The 17,696-nt window shown below is 44.7% G+C and overlaps 1 protein-coding gene and 1 long non-coding RNA gene across 8 annotated transcripts in view; one reads left to right on the top strand and one right to left on the bottom strand.

Moving 5' to 3' along the window:
- Positions 1-4,148, bottom strand: part of DENND5B (DENN domain containing 5B) — a 199,561-nt gene extending 195,413 nt beyond the window's left edge. The window contains exon 1 of one of the 7 annotated variants that reach the window (XM_049102304.1): positions 3,778-4,148. In XM_049102304.1, the coding sequence (XP_048958261.1) occupies positions 3,778-3,904 (127 nt within the window). In that variant the 5' untranslated portion in view covers positions 3,905-4,148. The remainder of the gene's footprint in view (positions 1-3,777) is intronic. The other 6 variants (XM_025455527.3, XM_025455528.3, XM_025455529.3 and 3 more) reach the window with 6 other exon arrangements.
- LOC118352572 (uncharacterized) lies at positions 1,640-9,852 on the top strand. The gene is made up of 2 exons (XR_004809861.2): positions 1,640-3,167; positions 4,676-9,852. It is a non-coding gene; the product is annotated as an uncharacterized LOC118352572 (long non-coding RNA).
- The last annotated feature ends 7,844 nt before the right edge of the window (positions 9,853-17,696 follow it).

Genomic DNA, 17,696 nt, shown 5'->3' with positions numbered 1-17,696 from the left:
ATGAATAAATAAATAAAATCTTAAAAAAAAAAAAAGTCTACAAAGCAATCAGCAGAATTCATGTTTAATAGAAGTCACTTAGACCTTCTACAGGCTAGGTGACAACTTGCTAAGAAACAGTGTGATAAAAATAGATCAGTTCCATAAAAGTAAAATAGAAACTTAACTATATTTAACTTTGAAATTAATGCAGCAAAACAGAAACAACCTCCTGACAAATTTGCCTAACTCACTGGCCTTGTTTCCACATCCCCAAATGAAGCTCTGTGGAAACAGTCAAGAAGACTGTTAGTTGGGAACCTGGTACTACATTCTCTTGTTTTCCTCTCATCTTACTGGCCATGCTTCTTAATTTCTTCAATTTCCTCTTCATCCTCACCCCTGAATGTTGGATTATCCCTAGGATTCAACTCTTGAGCCTTTTCTCTTTTCTATCTATACTCACTCCCTGGGTAATGCCATCCAATTTCATGGCTTTCAATTTATGTCTACATGTAAATTTTGACCCCTGAGAGAGGTCTTGCCCACCTGACACCTCCATTTGAATGTCTAATGGATATCTCAAATGTAACATGTCCAAAACTGAACTATTCTTTTCCAGCCTGCTTCGCTATCAGTCTTATCTCAGTAAATAGAGATGCTTATAATTCTTTAGGCCAAAAATCTTAAGGTCATCTTTGATCACTTTCTTTGAATACGAATATCTTATCTAATTCATCAGCAAGTCCTGCTGGCTCTACCTCCAAAATACATCCAGTTTCTCACTACTTCACTGCTATCGCCTTGGTCTAAGCCACCAACACCTCCTACATCACAAAGCAAAAAAGAGCCTCCTAGCTAGTCTGCTTCTAACCTTCTAACAGTCTAATCAACAGCTTCTAACTGCTTCTAACAGTCTCATCAACAAGCCAGTCCAACAAGCCTTTTAGAGAGTACATCAAGTATCATTACTGCACTGCTCACAACATCCCAGTTGCTTCCTGTCTCAGAGTAGAAGTTCAACAACTGTCTATTAGGCAAGAAGCCTAATGTCTATTAGGCCCTACACAACCTCCCTTACCCTTTCTCTATGATCGTATGTACTACTCTCTCCTCCTACAGCTCTACCTTGGCCTCCTTACTAGGAGAGTGCACAAATGAGGCACTCTCCTACCTCATTTCTGAATGCACCGTTTCCCCTGCCTGCAGTGCTGTTCCCCAAGACAATCCACACAAGTTGCTTCATCTCCGTCAAGGTTCTTTTCTAAGGTCACCTTTTCTGTGAGGCCTTCCCTAACCATCTCATTCAAAATCTGCAACCCGGGGCAGCCTGGGTGGCTCAGCCTTTTAGTGCCGCCTTCAGCCCGGGGCCTGATCCTGGAGACCCGGGACTGAGTCCCACATCGGGCTCCCTACATGGAGCCTGCTTCTCCCTCTGCCCGTGTCTCCGCCTCTCTCTCATGAATAAATAAAATCTTTAAAAAAATAAAATAAAAATAAATAAATAATCTGCAACCCGACAATCTCACCATTCTGCTGGTACATCTCATTTCCCTGCTTTATTTTTCCTCATAGCACTTATTGACATCTAGCAAACTATATATTTTCATCATTTGTTTACATTAGAACGTAAGCACTATGATGGCAGGGATTATTTTAAAGATTTTATTTATTTGTTCATGACAGACACAGAGAGAGGCAGAGACACATACAGAGGGAGAAGCAGGCTCCCCACAAGGAGCCTGATGAGGGACACAATCCCTGGACCCCAGGATCACGCCCTGAGCTGAAGACAGACGCTCAACCGCAGAGCTACGCAGGTGTCCTGATGGCAGGGATTTTTTACTGCTTTGTTCACAGCTGTCCTCGATGCCTAGAACACAATCTATACCTTAAGGCTTTCAAAATTTTTTGTTAAATGAATCACTGATACTAAAATATTATCAGACAAAAATTACTATTATTTCAAAATACCAAATATCATGAGCGTAAATCTCAAACAAGCATTCAGTTATACATAGTATTCCAAGCGGAGAAGCCAGTGTCCAAAAAATGAATTAAAAATTAATTTTTTACTGCTTAATTTTGTTAAAGCCATCTGCACTACACCTACAGGTGTTGTTTTAGCTTTACTAGGCATATAGACTTGAGATAGAAAAGAAAAAAATACAGGCTTTTTCCTTTCTTCAGTCACTACTGACAAAACGTCTCCAAGTGACCCGGTACTACAAATGATTAGGATGTTTCAGGGAGAAAGGGCTCTAGAAAAATAAAACAATCCCTTCAATCTCAAAAGAGGAATCTCTCCGAATTTCTCTGCAGACATGTTTTCTAACTTCATATCCCTTAACAAAGCCATTCTTCACGTGTACATGAAATCTCAGTTCAAGAAACAATATGGTTATATAATTACACATACCGAAAATCCTGGTACTTAATCCCTCTTTTCCAAAAATCTTTAAAACTAGACACGTAGTTTTTGCTGAAAATGTTTTGCTGTGAGCCTGGCTTAGAAAGGTACTTGCTCGGCTAAGACACAGGTTGATCAGCACTGTATCTTAGAGCTGAACACATTTGTTTACTATTATTATTTAATACAGTCTCTCCAGTCCCCTCTGTTACCCCCCAAAAAAGTAAAGGGGAAGACAAAAATACACATTGGTGCGAGCAATAAGGCATGCCACGTCCAAAGCGAGCTGTTCTGAAAGACTATGACCTAAGTGTTTTAACACTGACACAGATAAAGTTCAGGCGATAGGTGTCACTTGTCTCGCCCATTAACAACCACCGCCAAAAATCAAGATTCAGATCCCAAGAAGGCCAGCAGAACGAAAAGAGGCGTGAAAAATGAAATGGGCTGTTCCTCCTCGGCCTCCTGCCGGCACTGCGCACTCGTTACCCGCCACCCCTCCCCGTCATCCCCCAACGGCCCCTTTCCCCAGCATCGGCTCCCAGCTCAGCCCTGCACTGCGCCATCAGATGGGTACGGAGGAGGGCCCGGCCGGTGCCCCTGCGGGAAGAGCCGAGCAGTAGCAACACACACGGCGCACCCCACGGAGGGGAGGACGGCCAACTCCTAAAGTCAGCACCGGCGTAGGTGGTGTCAACAAAGCGTCGTGCGGAGTCTCAAGCGTTCAAAGGTCCTCCCCAGCTCCCGTGACGCCGCCAGATGGACAGGATTCCTAAAGGTGACTTGACCGTCACCGCGGAGCGCGAGGCGGGCAGCGGCGCGCCCCGGGGACCGCAGGGATGCAGTCCAAGCAGCCTCCCGCCCGCTCTCGCCCGCAGCCCCCGCAGCCCCCGCAGCCCGGGTCTCGGGCGCCTCTCCCCCGACGGAGCCGAGCGCCGCGTCACGTGCCGGGGCCGAAACTTCGCGGCCGGGCGGAGAGGCTGGGGGCGGGGGGGGGGGGCGCGGGGGGATGCACCGGCTCGCGGCGAGGCCCGGGAGGCGGCGCGCGCCGGGCCTCCCCCACCGGCCGCCTCCGCGAGCAGCTGCGGCCCCGCGGCCGTGCCCCGGAGGCCGTGCCCGGAGGCCGCCCCCGCCCCCGCCCCCGTTATTAATAACCCCGCGCCGGCCAGGCGGAAGCCTCGGGCGGGCTCCCTCAGCGGCGCGACGCCCGCCGGCTCGGCAGCGCACCCTGCACGCGGCATAAATAACAATGTCATTAAATCGCCGCCCGGGCGCCGGTCCGGATGGAGAGCGGGCGCCGCCGGGAGCCGACTTTGTCTGGAACCCGCCTCCCGCGCGTCCCCGCCGCGTCCCTGAGGGGACCCCCGCGCCGCCGTCGCCGGCCTTACCCGCCAGCTCGTCGGGCTCCAGCCCGCTGTCGGCGTCGATCCCGCACAGCACGAAGTAGTGCGCGAAGCGGCAGGCGGCCGGGGAGGAGCCCGAGCCCGGGCCGGGCGCCGCGCCGCTCCCGCTCATCCCGGCCGCTGCTCCGGCCGCCGCCGCCGCCGCCGCCGCCGCCGCCTCTCGGGAGGGCTCGCCGCCCTGGCTGCGGTCTCCGCGCGCCGGTCCTAGGGCGACACCGGCGCGCCCATGGCCGCGCAGCCGCCGCTCGTCACCGCAGCCTCGCTCCCCGCTCCCCGCTCCCCGCTCCTCGCTCGGCGCCGGAGAAGCGGCCGCGAGCTCGCGCCCAGTCGGTCCCGCTCCCGGCTGGGGGAGGGGCGCGCAGGGGGAGTGTCGGCGTGAGAGGCTCGCGCCGCCGCAGCTGCGCTCGCGCACTGGAAGCCGCGGCGTCTGGCGCCCGCCGGTCAGCTGAGCGGCGCTCGGGCTGTGGGAGCGCGGCGAGGGCGGGGGCGCCGAGCACCGGCGCGCGGGGCGGAGGGGGCGGAGGGGGCGGGAGGGGGCGGGGGGAGCGCGCGCGCGGCGGGCGGGAGCGCGCCCTTCCGTCGTGCGCGCGCACGCCCCTCCGGCGGGCTCCGCGGGGGCGCGCGGCGCGGGCGGGATGGAGCGCGCCCGCCGGGGCCGCGGCGCAGGGGGCGGCCGCGCACACGCCTGCTGGCCTCCGCGGCGGGCGAGGACGTTAGCCGCGGCGTGGGAGACGCTACCTGGCCTTAAAAATAAAAATGAATAAATAAATACATCAAATGCAGCTTTGGGGAAGCTTCACAGCCGGTCTGAGACCATTTCCCACCACCGCCTGGACCATCAGCATCTTTTATTTTTATTTTTATTTTTTTTTACTTATGATAGTCACACAGAGAGACAGAGAGAGAGGCAGAGACACAGGCAGAGGGAGAAGCAGGCTCCATGCACGGGGAGCCCGACGTGGGATTTGATCCCGGGTCTCCAGGATCGTGCCCTGGGCCAAAGGCAGGCGCCAAACCGCTGCGCCACCCAGGGATCCCCATCAGCATCTTTTAAACTGTGACGTGGGTAAATGCCTCGTTTTAAGAGCTCAGACCTTGGCTCTTTTCCTCAGCCCTCACCCCCATCTCCGAGCCGTCCTTACTCAGTGAATTGGTGACACCCCAATATCCACAAAGCGTGAGACTTCGAAAAGGACAATTGCCTATTCCACGCCCCACCCCCACCCCACCCCCGCCAGCCTTTCCGTACTTTATCCTGACATTTCGCAGGTCAGGGCCCCCCAGTTCCCTAGCTCTGGACTCGGTGGATAATATTAGCTCCTCCTGCAGGTATAACTGGAGGCTGATAAGGCAACAGGAATTAGACCCTGAACTCTGCTCCTCACAAGGCCGTGGCTTTCTTACCCTGCTCTTGCTTCGGATACTCCAGCCTACAGAAGCAGAAGCAGCTCGCCAACCAGTTTTATTCCCCTGAGACATGAAAAACCCAATCGATCCATGTCCACGTTGTCATTCCTTCCGCGCCCCTCCTTACTCTTTAAGGATTTGAGAAGAAGATGGGGCGGGGGGGGGGGGCATCACGAATACCTGGTAGGCACACAAACCTTCCAGGCAGGTGAACTGAGAGAACGAACAATTATTTGACTGAATAATGCTCTTCCTGGAAGATACGTATGCATGCATACCATCATTTACTGTAGCTTGTCTCCTCGCTTGCTTTCTTCAATTTTGAAATGAAAGAAGAATCCAGAAATCCTGGTGAACCACAGCCTAGGTAATTGACCTTTTGCTCCTTTTGCACCCTGCATTCTTTCTTCAAAGCACCCTGTAATGACTTTTTCTGTTTGTCTTATCTGGATTGTGAGCTCCAAGGAGCAGAAGACGTGCTCTGTGTTTTATCATATTTCTAGTATCTAGCAGAACCCTGGTCCCCCTAAGCCCTTCAATTTATTTTTATTGAATGAATGAAAAAAAGGTTATCCAGGTAGTAAGAAGTTGTTGATGCTACTAGAAAATATACAAACTTTAATATCGGTAATATTTATGAACGTGTGCTAACTTGGTGCTATAAAATTATTGTTTTTCCTCCTATAGAGATAAGTACTGAAATACATAAAACAATTTCACTAATAAGGAGGAGAGGGAGTGACTGGAATGTATATGTGTTTCTCCTAACAATTGTTGGTGATCGCTTCTTACAGAATGCTTGTTAGATTCTAGACTGATCAAACAAAGCACAATAGAAAATGAATTTACCATCTGCACTAGCCACAAGAATGTCATTTTTTTGTTCACTTGAAAAGCAACTGATTTATGAGTTTGTGAGCCTTGCATTAATGTTAAGATTTAAAAAAACTGAAAGAAACGCAAACAATGCATTCAATTATGAGATATAAATCTCATCAAAATAGACATCAAAAATAAAATAAAATAAAAAATAGACTACATCTCCAAAATCTTTCCCAAAGCTTTGCAGAGAATTGTCACAAATTACAAAATTAATCTTTAATTTGAAAATACCTGGGTACATTCTTAATTATCACTTCAGAATGACACCGTGTAGGTATATTCCGCGTTAAATTGCAATGAAATAAAAGGATAAGCAAGAATTAACTATGTATCATGAGCATACATGTTTTCCTCTAAACTAATGACATAATTAATTTAGCTAAGCAAACAAAAAATGACTTGAAATAAATCATCCAAAATATTTAAATTGTGTTGAGGAAAAGAGGGATTCATGTCTCTTCCCATGCTAAGACAATTCTTGTCAATACCATTCTTCACCTCCATCAGGCCATCCACACATACATAAAACCAAGACAGCAGAAATTGCTAAAGTAATTTCAGGCCCCACACATTCATTGGGCCACACTTCACTAACAGAATTACTACATGCCACCAGGTTAGCAGTGCTCAGTCAACGGCTCACTCTTCAACTTCCTGCAGACCACAGAACCTAGCAGAGGGTCAGCTCCTCCAAGCGTAAATCATGCCCTCCATTTGAGGATTTACCAGAATCCTTCAGAGGTAGCAAATCATTGCTCAGATACTTAGAGCATTGCCTTTCGTTCTGCTGTTGTTCCTTGTATATTTGCTGCCTGACTTGAGAACCTGCAGTGGAGGCAATAATCCAACTTTAGGGGCACCTAGGTGATTATCAATTAAACATCTGCCTTCAGCTCAAATCATTATCCCAGGGTCCTGGGATGGAGCCCTGCATTGAGCTCCCTGCTTGGCAGGGGCCTGCTTCTCCCTCTGCCTCTGCTTGCCATTCTCCCTGCTTGTGCTCTCTCATTTTCAAATAAATACATAAAATCAAAATAAATAAATACATACATACATCAAATCTTTAAAAAAAAATAGTAATCCCGGGATGCCTGGGTAGCGCAGTGGTTAAGCACCTGCCTTCAGTTCACGGTGTGATCCTGGAGTCCCTGGACCAAGTCCCATGTCGGGCTTCCTGCATGGAGCCTGCTTCTCCCTCTGCCTGTGTCCCTGCCTCTCCCTCTGTGTGTCTCTCATGAATAAATAAATAAAATCTAAAAAAAAAAAAAAAAAAATAGTGATCCCAACTTTAACCTCTAGATAGCACGAAACATGCCAAATAATCACAATTCCAACAAAAGGAAATCTTGACTGACATTTTCTTCCGGGTTTTAGGTTTCTGGGAAACTTATCACAACAAAAGTTTATTTGGAAAATTGCTAATCATATTCTCTCCTCATAGTTTCAGAAACAGGGTTAGTTTATGCCAATAAGAGTTTGGTAGCAAAAAGCTGACTCACGGTTTTGCGTACATTTTTCTCTACCTTTTACAATGAATCGAGTATTACTAAGAATCTCCTTTATGTAAGTTATTGTGCTAATGCTTTGAGAATATGGAATTTTAAAAGACATGATCCCTCCTCTTCAGGAGTTAATAATGTAGTAGAAAGGAAAATATTTTTCAAAGATAATTAAAAGACCAAAAAGATAATAAAAAGTAAAATCTGGTGTATTCCACATGACAAGTTCAAAAAGCAATATAGGATCTAGTGAGCAGGGATGTCAAATCTTATTAAGGAATTCAGTAAGATATTATGAAAGTGGCAATATTTGAGATGGGCCTTACAAGAGCAAAAGGATTTCATGAGTTAGAGACAGGAGGGGAGACATTCCCACAGAAGAAATGACTGGGGTAAAAAGTGTGTAGAGGGAGGGAAAAAAATGTGTAGAGGACAGTAGTTCAGCTGGAGTCAGAGCTGAAGAGTCTTGAATGCCAGGAAAGTGGGGTTGACTTACTTTTTTATACTCTTTTCTCACCTGCGGGATTTGACACCTGAATGCTAGTTTTGAGTGAGTTTGACACAACTCACAAACTTTTGAGATCAGTTAAACCAGTCTTCTCATTTTACAAATAAAAATATCTAAGTCTCACAGAATTTTGGTGATTTTTTTTTTTGAATTTTGGTGATTTATCCAAATATACACTGTTAGTGGCAGAACCAGGAGCAAAGTCTAAAAGACTGCATTGTAGCATTGTAGAATCTTAAAGGCCTTTTCATTTCTAATATCTATAAGTCTGTGAAATCTCTTTATCTGAGTTGACTAATTTTTTGCCTGTTTACTTCTTTTTAGTGATCCACTTTGGAATTTGATTATTTTTTTCTTTTGTTTTTTAATTTTTATTTATGTATGATAGTCACACAGAGAGAGAGAGAGAGGCAGAGACATAGGCAGAGGGAGAAGCAGGCTCCATGCACCAGGAGCTCGACGTGGGATTCGATCCCAGGTCTCCAGGATTGCGCCCTGGGCCAAAGGCAGGCGCCAAACCGCTGCGCCACCCAGGGATCCCTATTTTTTTCATTTTATAATGAAAAATTTTCAAATATAAAGACTAGAATAATGAACCTCAATATACCCATCACTGAGTTTTAATATTAACATTGTGCCATTTTTATCTATTTTTTACTGAAGTATTTGAAAGTAAGTTAGGCACAATATTAGTTGACATTTTGATTATGTCTGTTTATCTAAAGTCTCACATAAATGTCTCCTTACTTTTTCAATGGAATGCCCAAACTTTCTTTTCTCCCTTTACCTCACATAAAACGTCCAACATTAGTTCCTATTCATCATCTAGTCCTATTCTCATACTTTTTTCCCCCAATAATACTATAGTAGATTCAATTCTTTTCTCAGGACTGCCTCCTTCTTCTGAGAACCCCTTTCCTTCATCCCATCAAATTGTTCTCTCAAGACCTACAATGATATGATACTTCACACACACATCTCTCCCTCCTCTCTGCACAGTTGACTGATCTAGAAGAAGACTTGTGGCCCAAGCTGAGTCAATGAACCATTTCCCATTGGTCTTGGACTTGGGCCAGAGAGTTGAGATGGTCTCTCTGCAGGCAGACTGTTGTAAGCTGAAAAGGTCAGGAAGTATCAGTAGTCACGCTTCTATTATATGAAGAAAAATAGTGAGAGGGAAAAATGAGGCTGACAGAACAGAGGAGACAAACAGAGCAAGCATCCTGTACTGCTATCATGAATTTAACCTTTTTTGCCTAAGCTAATTTAAATTGGAATTCTGGCACTTGCAGCCAAAAGAGCATTTATGTAAGTGTGATTTGGGGAGTTATCAAAAGGAAGAATCAGGGCAGCCCCGGTGGCGCAGTGGTTTAGTGCCGCCTGCAGCCTGGGGTGTGATCCTGGAGAGCTGGAATGGAGTCCCACGTCGAGCTCCCTGCGTGGAGCCTGCTTCTCCCTCTGCCTGTGTCTCTGCCTCTCTCTCTCTCTCTCTCTCTCTCTCTCTGAATAAATAAATTAAAAAAAGAGTAAAAGGAAGAGTCAGGCAAAATCTTCAGGCTTCTCCCAGCTAAAAGGTATAAAGACCATTCTAAACATTTACCCCACTCAAATTCAAAAGACTTAAGGAGAAGCTATAATTTTGTAGTATGTTTTCAAGGTCTCTCTATGAATATAAATACATATACCTATAAAAACTAATGGTACTTATCTGTCTGCTTATTGAAACAATAGCAAGCCTACATTAAAAATATTATAAGCTTTGGACACCTGGGTGTCTCAGTGGTTGAACGTCTGTCTTTGGCTCAGGGCGTGATCCCAGAGTCCTGAAATCGAGTCCCATATAGTCCCATGTCGGTTCCCTGCAGGGAGCCTGCTTTTCCCTCTGCCTGTGTCTCTGCCTCTTTTTCTGTGTCTCATGAATAAATAAGTGAAATCTAAAAAAATATAAAAAATAAAAAATACTACAAGCTTATTTTTTTCTCTTTTGGGTAGATTGTATTTTGTGATAAAAAAACTCAATGTTACAATGTTTGCAGTACATTTATCTGACAAAGAACTTTTATCCAAAATGTTTAAAGAACTCTTACAACTCAAATGTAAATGCAATTTTTAAAAGATTTTATTTATTTATTCATAAGAGACACAGAGAGGCAGAGACATAGACAGAGGGAGAAGCAGGCTTCCTGAAGGGAGTGCGATGTGGGACTCCATCCCAGGACGCTGGGATCATGACCTGAGCCAAAGGCAGACGCTCAACCACTGAGCCACCCTGGTGCCCCAACACAATGCTATTCTTTAAGTTGGCAAAATATTTGAACAAACATTTCACAAAAGAAAACATGCTTATTTCCCATAAGAATAGGATAAAGAGCCCAACATCACCATTTCAACATGTGGAGATGAAAAATGTGACTAAATTACATCAGGGATGATAAAACCACAAAAAGATGCTACTTCATATGCACAAGAATGGCTAAAAAAATTTTTTAAGATTTTTATTTATTCATGACAGACACCGAGAGAAGGCAGAGACATAGGCAGGTGAAAAAGCAGGCTCCTTGCAGGGAGCCTGATGTGGGACTCTATACTGGATCCCGGGATCATGCCCTGAGCCGAAGGCAGATGCTCAGCCACTGAGCCACCCAGGCATCCCCAGAATGGCTAAAATGTAAAGGACAGGATCCCTGGGTGGCGCAGCGGTTTGGCGCCTGCCTTTGGCCCAGGGCGCGATCCTGGAGACTCGGGATCGAATCCCACATCGGGCTCCCGGTGCATGGAGCCTGCTTCTCCCTCTGCCTGTGTCTCTGCCTCTCTCTCTCTCTCTCTCTCTCTCTCTCTCTCTGTGACTATCATAAATAAAAAAAATAAAATAAAATAAAATAAAAATAAAAAATAAAAGTAAAATAAAATGTAAAGGACAAACAATACCAAGTGTTGGGAAAGATGTAGGCATTGCTAGTGGGAGTGCAAAATGCTACAATTTGGAAAACCATGTGGTAGCTTCTTATCAAATTAAATAAACACTTAGGAAAAATCCATTCCTATATACTTCCCAAAAGAAATGGAAACATATGATCACAAAAAGTTTTGTTCTTACAAAAGTTCATAACAGCTTTATTCATAATAGTCCCAAACTACGAAAAAAAAACCTATGCTAACAATTTATTGTCTCTCAGGTTTGAATCTATCCTTCTTCACTCCGCTTTGTGATATTAGAGCAGGAGCCTGTAAGCATCTGCCCTCTGCCAACTGGCACAATGTTAGCCTTTGTCAAATTGAGGGCACTGGAGGAACTCTACAAGAAATACATCAGCAGGAAGGCACCTACCTTCTGGGTTCTGGTTCTTTTTCCATATTTTTATTCAGAACAGGTGCTAACACTTGGTAGCACTCACCTCTGAGTCACCTCACTGAGTAGGTCTAGATACAATCTCAGGTCCTGCTCTTCCCACTCTCAGACTGCTATTACAGATCAGACCCTGGCCACACCATCACCTAGTAATTACAGGCCACCTATGGGGCAGCTCTGGCCCATGTCCTTTGGCAAGTTTCTTCACAACTAACAAGCGGGCTGTGCATTCCTATGATAGCCAACTCTTTTCAAAGAGGTCAGAATCAAAGCCTTGTTGGGGACAGGGCATCCTCTTCTAAGTCCTAGGTTCCCCCTGAGTCTGCTCTCCTTCACCCTGCTTACTACTTCTAGTTCCTCTTGTACCTCTTTAAGTTATTAACTGTCTATTACTAGTTAACAATTATATTAGATTTTCCTGTTCAAATGACTGGTTTCTGCCTTATGACAAATGTACCATCCAGATGGCCATCATCAGATGAATGGATAAGTAGATTGATATACCATGAGCTACTACTCATTAGTAAAAAGAATGAACTACTGATCTCTGCAACCAGGTGATGACTGTCAAAAATATGCTGAACCAAAGGTGCCAGATGCAGAAGAGTCCATAGCATATTAATGGATTTACATGAAGTTCTAAAATGAGCAGAAAGCAGATCAATGGCGGCCTGGGGCCAGGGGTTGGGTGGGATAGGGAACCAACCACAAAAAAAGCACAAGGGAAGTTTCTAGAGTATGGAAAAATCTTATATCTTGATTATGGTAGTCATTTCACAGACACATACATTTGTCAAAACCCATTGAATTGTCCTCTCAAAATGGTACATTTTAATATTCATAAATTGGACTTTAATAAAATCTATTTAAAAATAAAAAAGCCAAAAGATAAATGACAATTTTTAATTGCATTCTATATTTCAAAACTTTACAGTTTCAAAGTTCCTGCCATTTTTGTTGATTGACAAGAATTGATTTAAATTCTTACAAAAATCTTGTTCAATTTCCATTCTCACCTGGCATTTTTTGAGGTAGTTAGGTTTTCTGGCAAAGGCGACCCCCTCCACAGTCACACTACCTATGACTGTTTTCACGTCTTCCTTCTTCCTTCCTCACCTATAAGACAATTTGCTTAAGGTTATTAAACTAATTTCTTTATTTGTACGATAAGGATCAAAATAGGGTTGTTATGAAGTTCAAAGGGATAATATGTATAGAGTGCTTAGCCCAATGCCTGGTACACAGAAAGCATAGAATACATAGAAGGTATTGTATTTACATACTAGGCATTGAGCTAAATATTTTAACATACAATATCTCATTATTTGACTGTTAACAGAAGTTATGGCATCAGAAAACTAGTGCTTGGATATTATTGTAAATATTTGAAATTCTTTTCTTTTTTTTTTTTTTTTTTTTTTTTTTTTAAAGAGGAGAAGGGGGGCAGAGGGAGAGGCAGATGGAGAGTCTTTTTTTTTTTTTTTCAGAGATTTATTTATTCATGAGAGACAGAGAGAGGCAGAGACATAGGCAGAGGGAGAAGCAGGCTCCATGCAGGAAGCCCGACATGGGACTCGATCCCAGGATTCCAGGATCATGCCCTGGGCCAAAGGCAGACGCTCAACTGCTGAGCCACCCAGGCGTCCCCAGACGGAGAGTCTTAGGTAGCCTTCACACGCCTGGCATGGAGCCTGATACAGGCTCCATCTCACAGCCCTGAGATCATGACCTGAGCCAAAATCAAGAGTCAGGTATTCAACCGACTAAACCACCTGGGCGTCCATAAATATTTGCAATTCCTGATGAAACTTCTAAGAAGTCCAGTGCTTCTTAGGTAACACCTCAGAATATAGCAGAACATGACCATTTATAATCATATGCAGCCAATGGAGATACCAGACCATAGCCCCGGCCCACTCAATGATGTATGATAAACAATAGAGGGTGATGGTGTTGGGTGGACATGCATCTGTACTCCGATAACAACATAGGAAGAGTTTGGCCGTCAGTCTTGGCATCCAAGATGGGCCATATCTCTAGATGGTGTCTAGACAATAAAAAGTGTCATAAGATTTAGTTGTTGAAAAGGGGGCAGAAGGGAGGCTCCAATGCAGGTAACATTCAGAAGTCTGAGCAAGCAGCAAGCCTCAGGAAGTCACAAGAATCACAGTTTCTGCAGTTGGACTAAGAAATGAAGAGTGTATATGGGTCGAATTGTGTCTTCCCCAAAGATATCTCCAAGTCCTGTTCCCTGTTACTTGTGAATATAACCTTATTTGAGATAGGGTCTTTGCTGATATAATTAAGTTAAAGATCTCAAGATGAGGGCCTCTGAATTTAAGGTGGGCGCTAAATCTAATTTTAATGTCCTTGTAAGAGAAAGAGAGAGGGGAAAATCACATGAAGACAGAGGCAGAGATTGGGGTGATGTCGCCTCCAGCCAAGGAATGCTGAGATTTGCCTGGAGACTCCTGAAGCTAGGAGAGGGCCATGGGATGGATTCCCCCTCACACTGCCAGTACCAACACTGGAACCAATACTGCCAGTACGGACGGACCTCTAGCCTCCAGAACTGAGGAAATCTATTTCTGTCCTTTTAGGCACCCACGTTTGTGGTAATTTGTTGCAGCAGCCCTAGAAAACTAACATAGAGGAGAACTGGCAAAGGCCCAGTCTAAGAAAGGAACTGGGGACCGAGGTTACCAAAGTCAGATCCAAGATACCAATGTACTATCAGCACATCAAGGGAGAGTGACTGAATGTAAGATAGGAGACTAATTCCTTTTTTTTTTTTTTAAAGATTTTATTTATTTATTCATGAGAGACACAGAGAGAGAGGCAGAGACACAGGCAGAGGGAGAAGCAGGCTCCCTGTAGGGAGCCTGATGCAGGACTCAATCCCCGACCCGGGATCACTCCCTGAGCCAAAGGCAGACACTCAACACTGAGCCATCCAGGCATTGCAGGAGCCTAATTCCAATAACATAAGCACAATGACAAATTCTAAATAGAAAATGCAGGTACTAGATTGGGTAGAAGGTCTCAATTTGAAGCAGAAAATGGGTCAAGGATAGGCCTGGAAAATCACATTCAGGTGTTTCCATCTGTGGGTAGGAAAAGCTCTAAAGTAGCCAGAATGTGGAATAGCATAGTATTGGGTTTTAAAAGGGCAAAAAGCGGGGAACCCTGGGTGGCTCAGCAGTTTGGCGCCTGCCTTTGGGTGCGCCAGGGTGCGATCCTGGAGTCCCGGGATCGAGTCCCGCGTCGGGCTCCTGGCATGGAGCCTGTTTCTCCCTCCTCCTGTCTCTGCCCTTCTCTCTCTCTATGTCTATCATAAATAAATTAATTTTTCTTTAAAAAAAAGGGCAAAAAGCAACTTCAACTTTCTGTCCCAAGATAGAACCGGTTGAGAAGACATAGGACACCAAGAGATGGAGAACAAAATATAGACTCTATTACCAATAAAACTGATTAGAAGAGAGAAATTTAAGGCAGCCCGGGTGGCTCAGCAGTTTAGTGTCGCCTTCAGTCCAAGGGCATGATCCTGGAGACCCAGGATTGAGTCCCACGTCGGGCTCCCTGCATGGAGCCTTGCTTCTCCCTCTGCCTGTGTCTCTACCTCTTTCTCTCTCTGTCTCTCATGAATAAATAAAATCTTAAAAAAAAAATAGAAGAGAGAAATTTAGATCTGTGGGCAAAAAAAACTTGCTGTACGGACACCTGGGTGGTTCAGTAGGTTGGATATCTGCCTTCGGCTTAGGTGGTGATCCCAGATTCCTGGGATCAAGCTCTGTGTTGGGCTCCATGCTCAACATGGAGTCTGCTTCTCCTTTTCCCTCCGCTCTTAACCTCTCCTCCCCCCCACTTGTGCTCTCGTGCTCTCTCTCAAATAAATAAATAAAATCTTAAAAAAAAAAAAAAAAAAAAGACTTGCTGTATTATTCCCGGTCTCTCCAACCTACTCTTCCCTTAAGCCAGACCCTGGCACAGCAAATAGTAGGGGATATTTGAGCCTGCAGAGCATCTACCTTTATGGTAGTATTGCTGTCCCATTTAAACTCCAGGCAGAGGGCAGCCTGGGTGGCTCAGCAGCCTTCTGCTCACTCAGGGCTTGATCCTGGAGACCTGGGATCAAGTCCCACGTCAGGCTCCATGCTTCTCCCTCTGCCTGTGTCTCTGCCTCTCTCTCTCTGTGTCTCTCATGAATAAATAAATAAATAAAATCTTTAAACAAAACAAAACAAAACAAAAAACTCCAGGCAGAAAGAAAATAGCTAAATCTTCAGTGCTTGCAACCTTTTTTTTTTTTTTTTTAAAGATTTTATTTATTCATGATAGACTTATAGGGAGAAAGAGGCAGAGGCACAGGCAGAGGGAGAAGCAGGCTCCATGCAGGGAGCCCGATGTGGGACTTGATCCCAGGACTCCAGGATCACACCCTGGGCCAAAGGCAGGCACTAAACCGCTGAGCCACCCAGGGATCCAGCTTGCAACCTTTAATTAGATTAGCTCCATCCAGTGGAGAAATGAGCATGAATGTCAGAATTTGGTATCTACCAGTCAGAGGAGGAGAAAGCAAGGGGTTACTTTTTAGAAGTATCTCTCTGGAAACATGAGGCCAGAGGAAAGGTTTCTCCCTAAGTGGTGGTTGTTTACTCAGAATCCGTTCCCCCATCTCCCTCATTGTGGAGCATTCATATTGTTTGGGTGGGATTGGCCTTATTCTTAGTTGTAGGCTAAGACTTTGTGATACTATGTCCCTTGTAAGAGTACTTGATTCAGGGATGGACACTTATCCTAAGTTGGTCTAATTAGTTTGAGGTTCCAGAATTTTGTTTGATAGTTGGAGGAAGGAACACCCTGTTTTTGCCTTGTATATAAATAAAGAAGTATGTGACACTGGGGTAGCTTAGCTGTTGAGTGTCTGCCTTCAACTCAGGGCGTGATCCTGGGCACAGGGATCGATTCCCGCATCAGACTCCCTATGAGGGGCCTGCTTCTCCCTTTGTCTGTGTCTCTGCCTCTCTCTGTCTCTCATGAGTAAATAAATAAAATAATAAATAAATAAATAAATAAATAAATAAATAAATAAATAAATAAATAAAGTATTCAGTCCCTAGAATTGCTGGTAGCTCTATAAGGAAAGCCAGGCTAAGAAGGAAGCCAACATACAGAATAGGGCAGAGCCAAGAGAAACTCTAAAAAAGCAGAGTATATGGGGTGCTTGGGTCACTAAATCAGTTAAGTGTCTGCCTTAGGCTCAGATCATGATCTTGGGGTCCTTGGAGCCCCACATCCTGCTCCCTGCTCAAGGGGGAGTCTGCTTCTGCCTCTCCCCACTGTGCATGCTGTCAAATAAATAAATATTTTAAAAACTAAAAATAAATAAATATCAGAGTATATCATGAACTCTGGATCAGATCATAATGCCCAATATCTGTCATTTGTCAGTTGATGTAAGCCAATACATTCCTTCTATTGTTTCAGCCAGTGTGACTTAGTTCTTTTCCTTGCAAGTAAAAGTATATCCCCCCCAAACAAAGGGGTTGATCTCTAAGTTTCCTTTCACTTAAAAAATTTATATCCTCGATGCCTGGGTGGCTCAGTGGTTTAGTGCCTGCCTTCTGCCCAGGGCATGATCCTGGAGTCCCAGGATCCCGTCCCGCATCGGGCTTCCTGCATGGAGCCTGCTTTTCCCTCTGCCTGTGTCTCTGCCTCTGTCTCTCTCTCTCTCTCTCTCTCATGAATAAATAAATAAATCTTAAAAAAAATTTATATCCTAAATTTAATAGAAAAGAAATATATAACTCCATATTCTCGAAAAAATCCCAGGGCCATCTCTTCTTACAGAGGTGACAATGTTATGCCACTAGAGCCTCAGGCAGCTAAGGCAGGCTGTCCTCTAGAATCAGAGGCCATAGAACGAGTAAGATATTTTAGCAGTCTTCTATAGAAAACATTTTCCTTGGTTGGCGGTGTTCCCTCTTACCAAACCAAGGTTGAGAGTACAAGAATAGCAATTAAAATGTGTACCTGCTTTCACAATTTAGAACACTCATACACTTTGTTTCATCAATTCTGCTTCTCAGAATCTCTCCTATAAAAACACACAAGAAAAGAATATATGTGCAGTGATGTTCCCTGGAACATTGTTCATGATATTAAAAAGGGGGAGACAATCTTACTTCTACCAGGAGGAAATGGTTGTATAATTTCTGGTATATCTATACAATGCAATGCTAAGAATGTGGTTGTGCTG

The sequence above is a fragment of the Canis lupus genome, chromosome 27 (genome assembly GCF_003254725.2).
Source record: "Canis lupus dingo isolate Sandy chromosome 27, ASM325472v2, whole genome shotgun sequence".
Taxonomy (NCBI): Eukaryota; Metazoa; Chordata; class Mammalia; order Carnivora; family Canidae; genus Canis; species Canis lupus.
The sequence above is the reverse complement of the archived record's forward strand: the minus strand, read 5'-3'. Positions and strand labels throughout refer to the sequence as shown.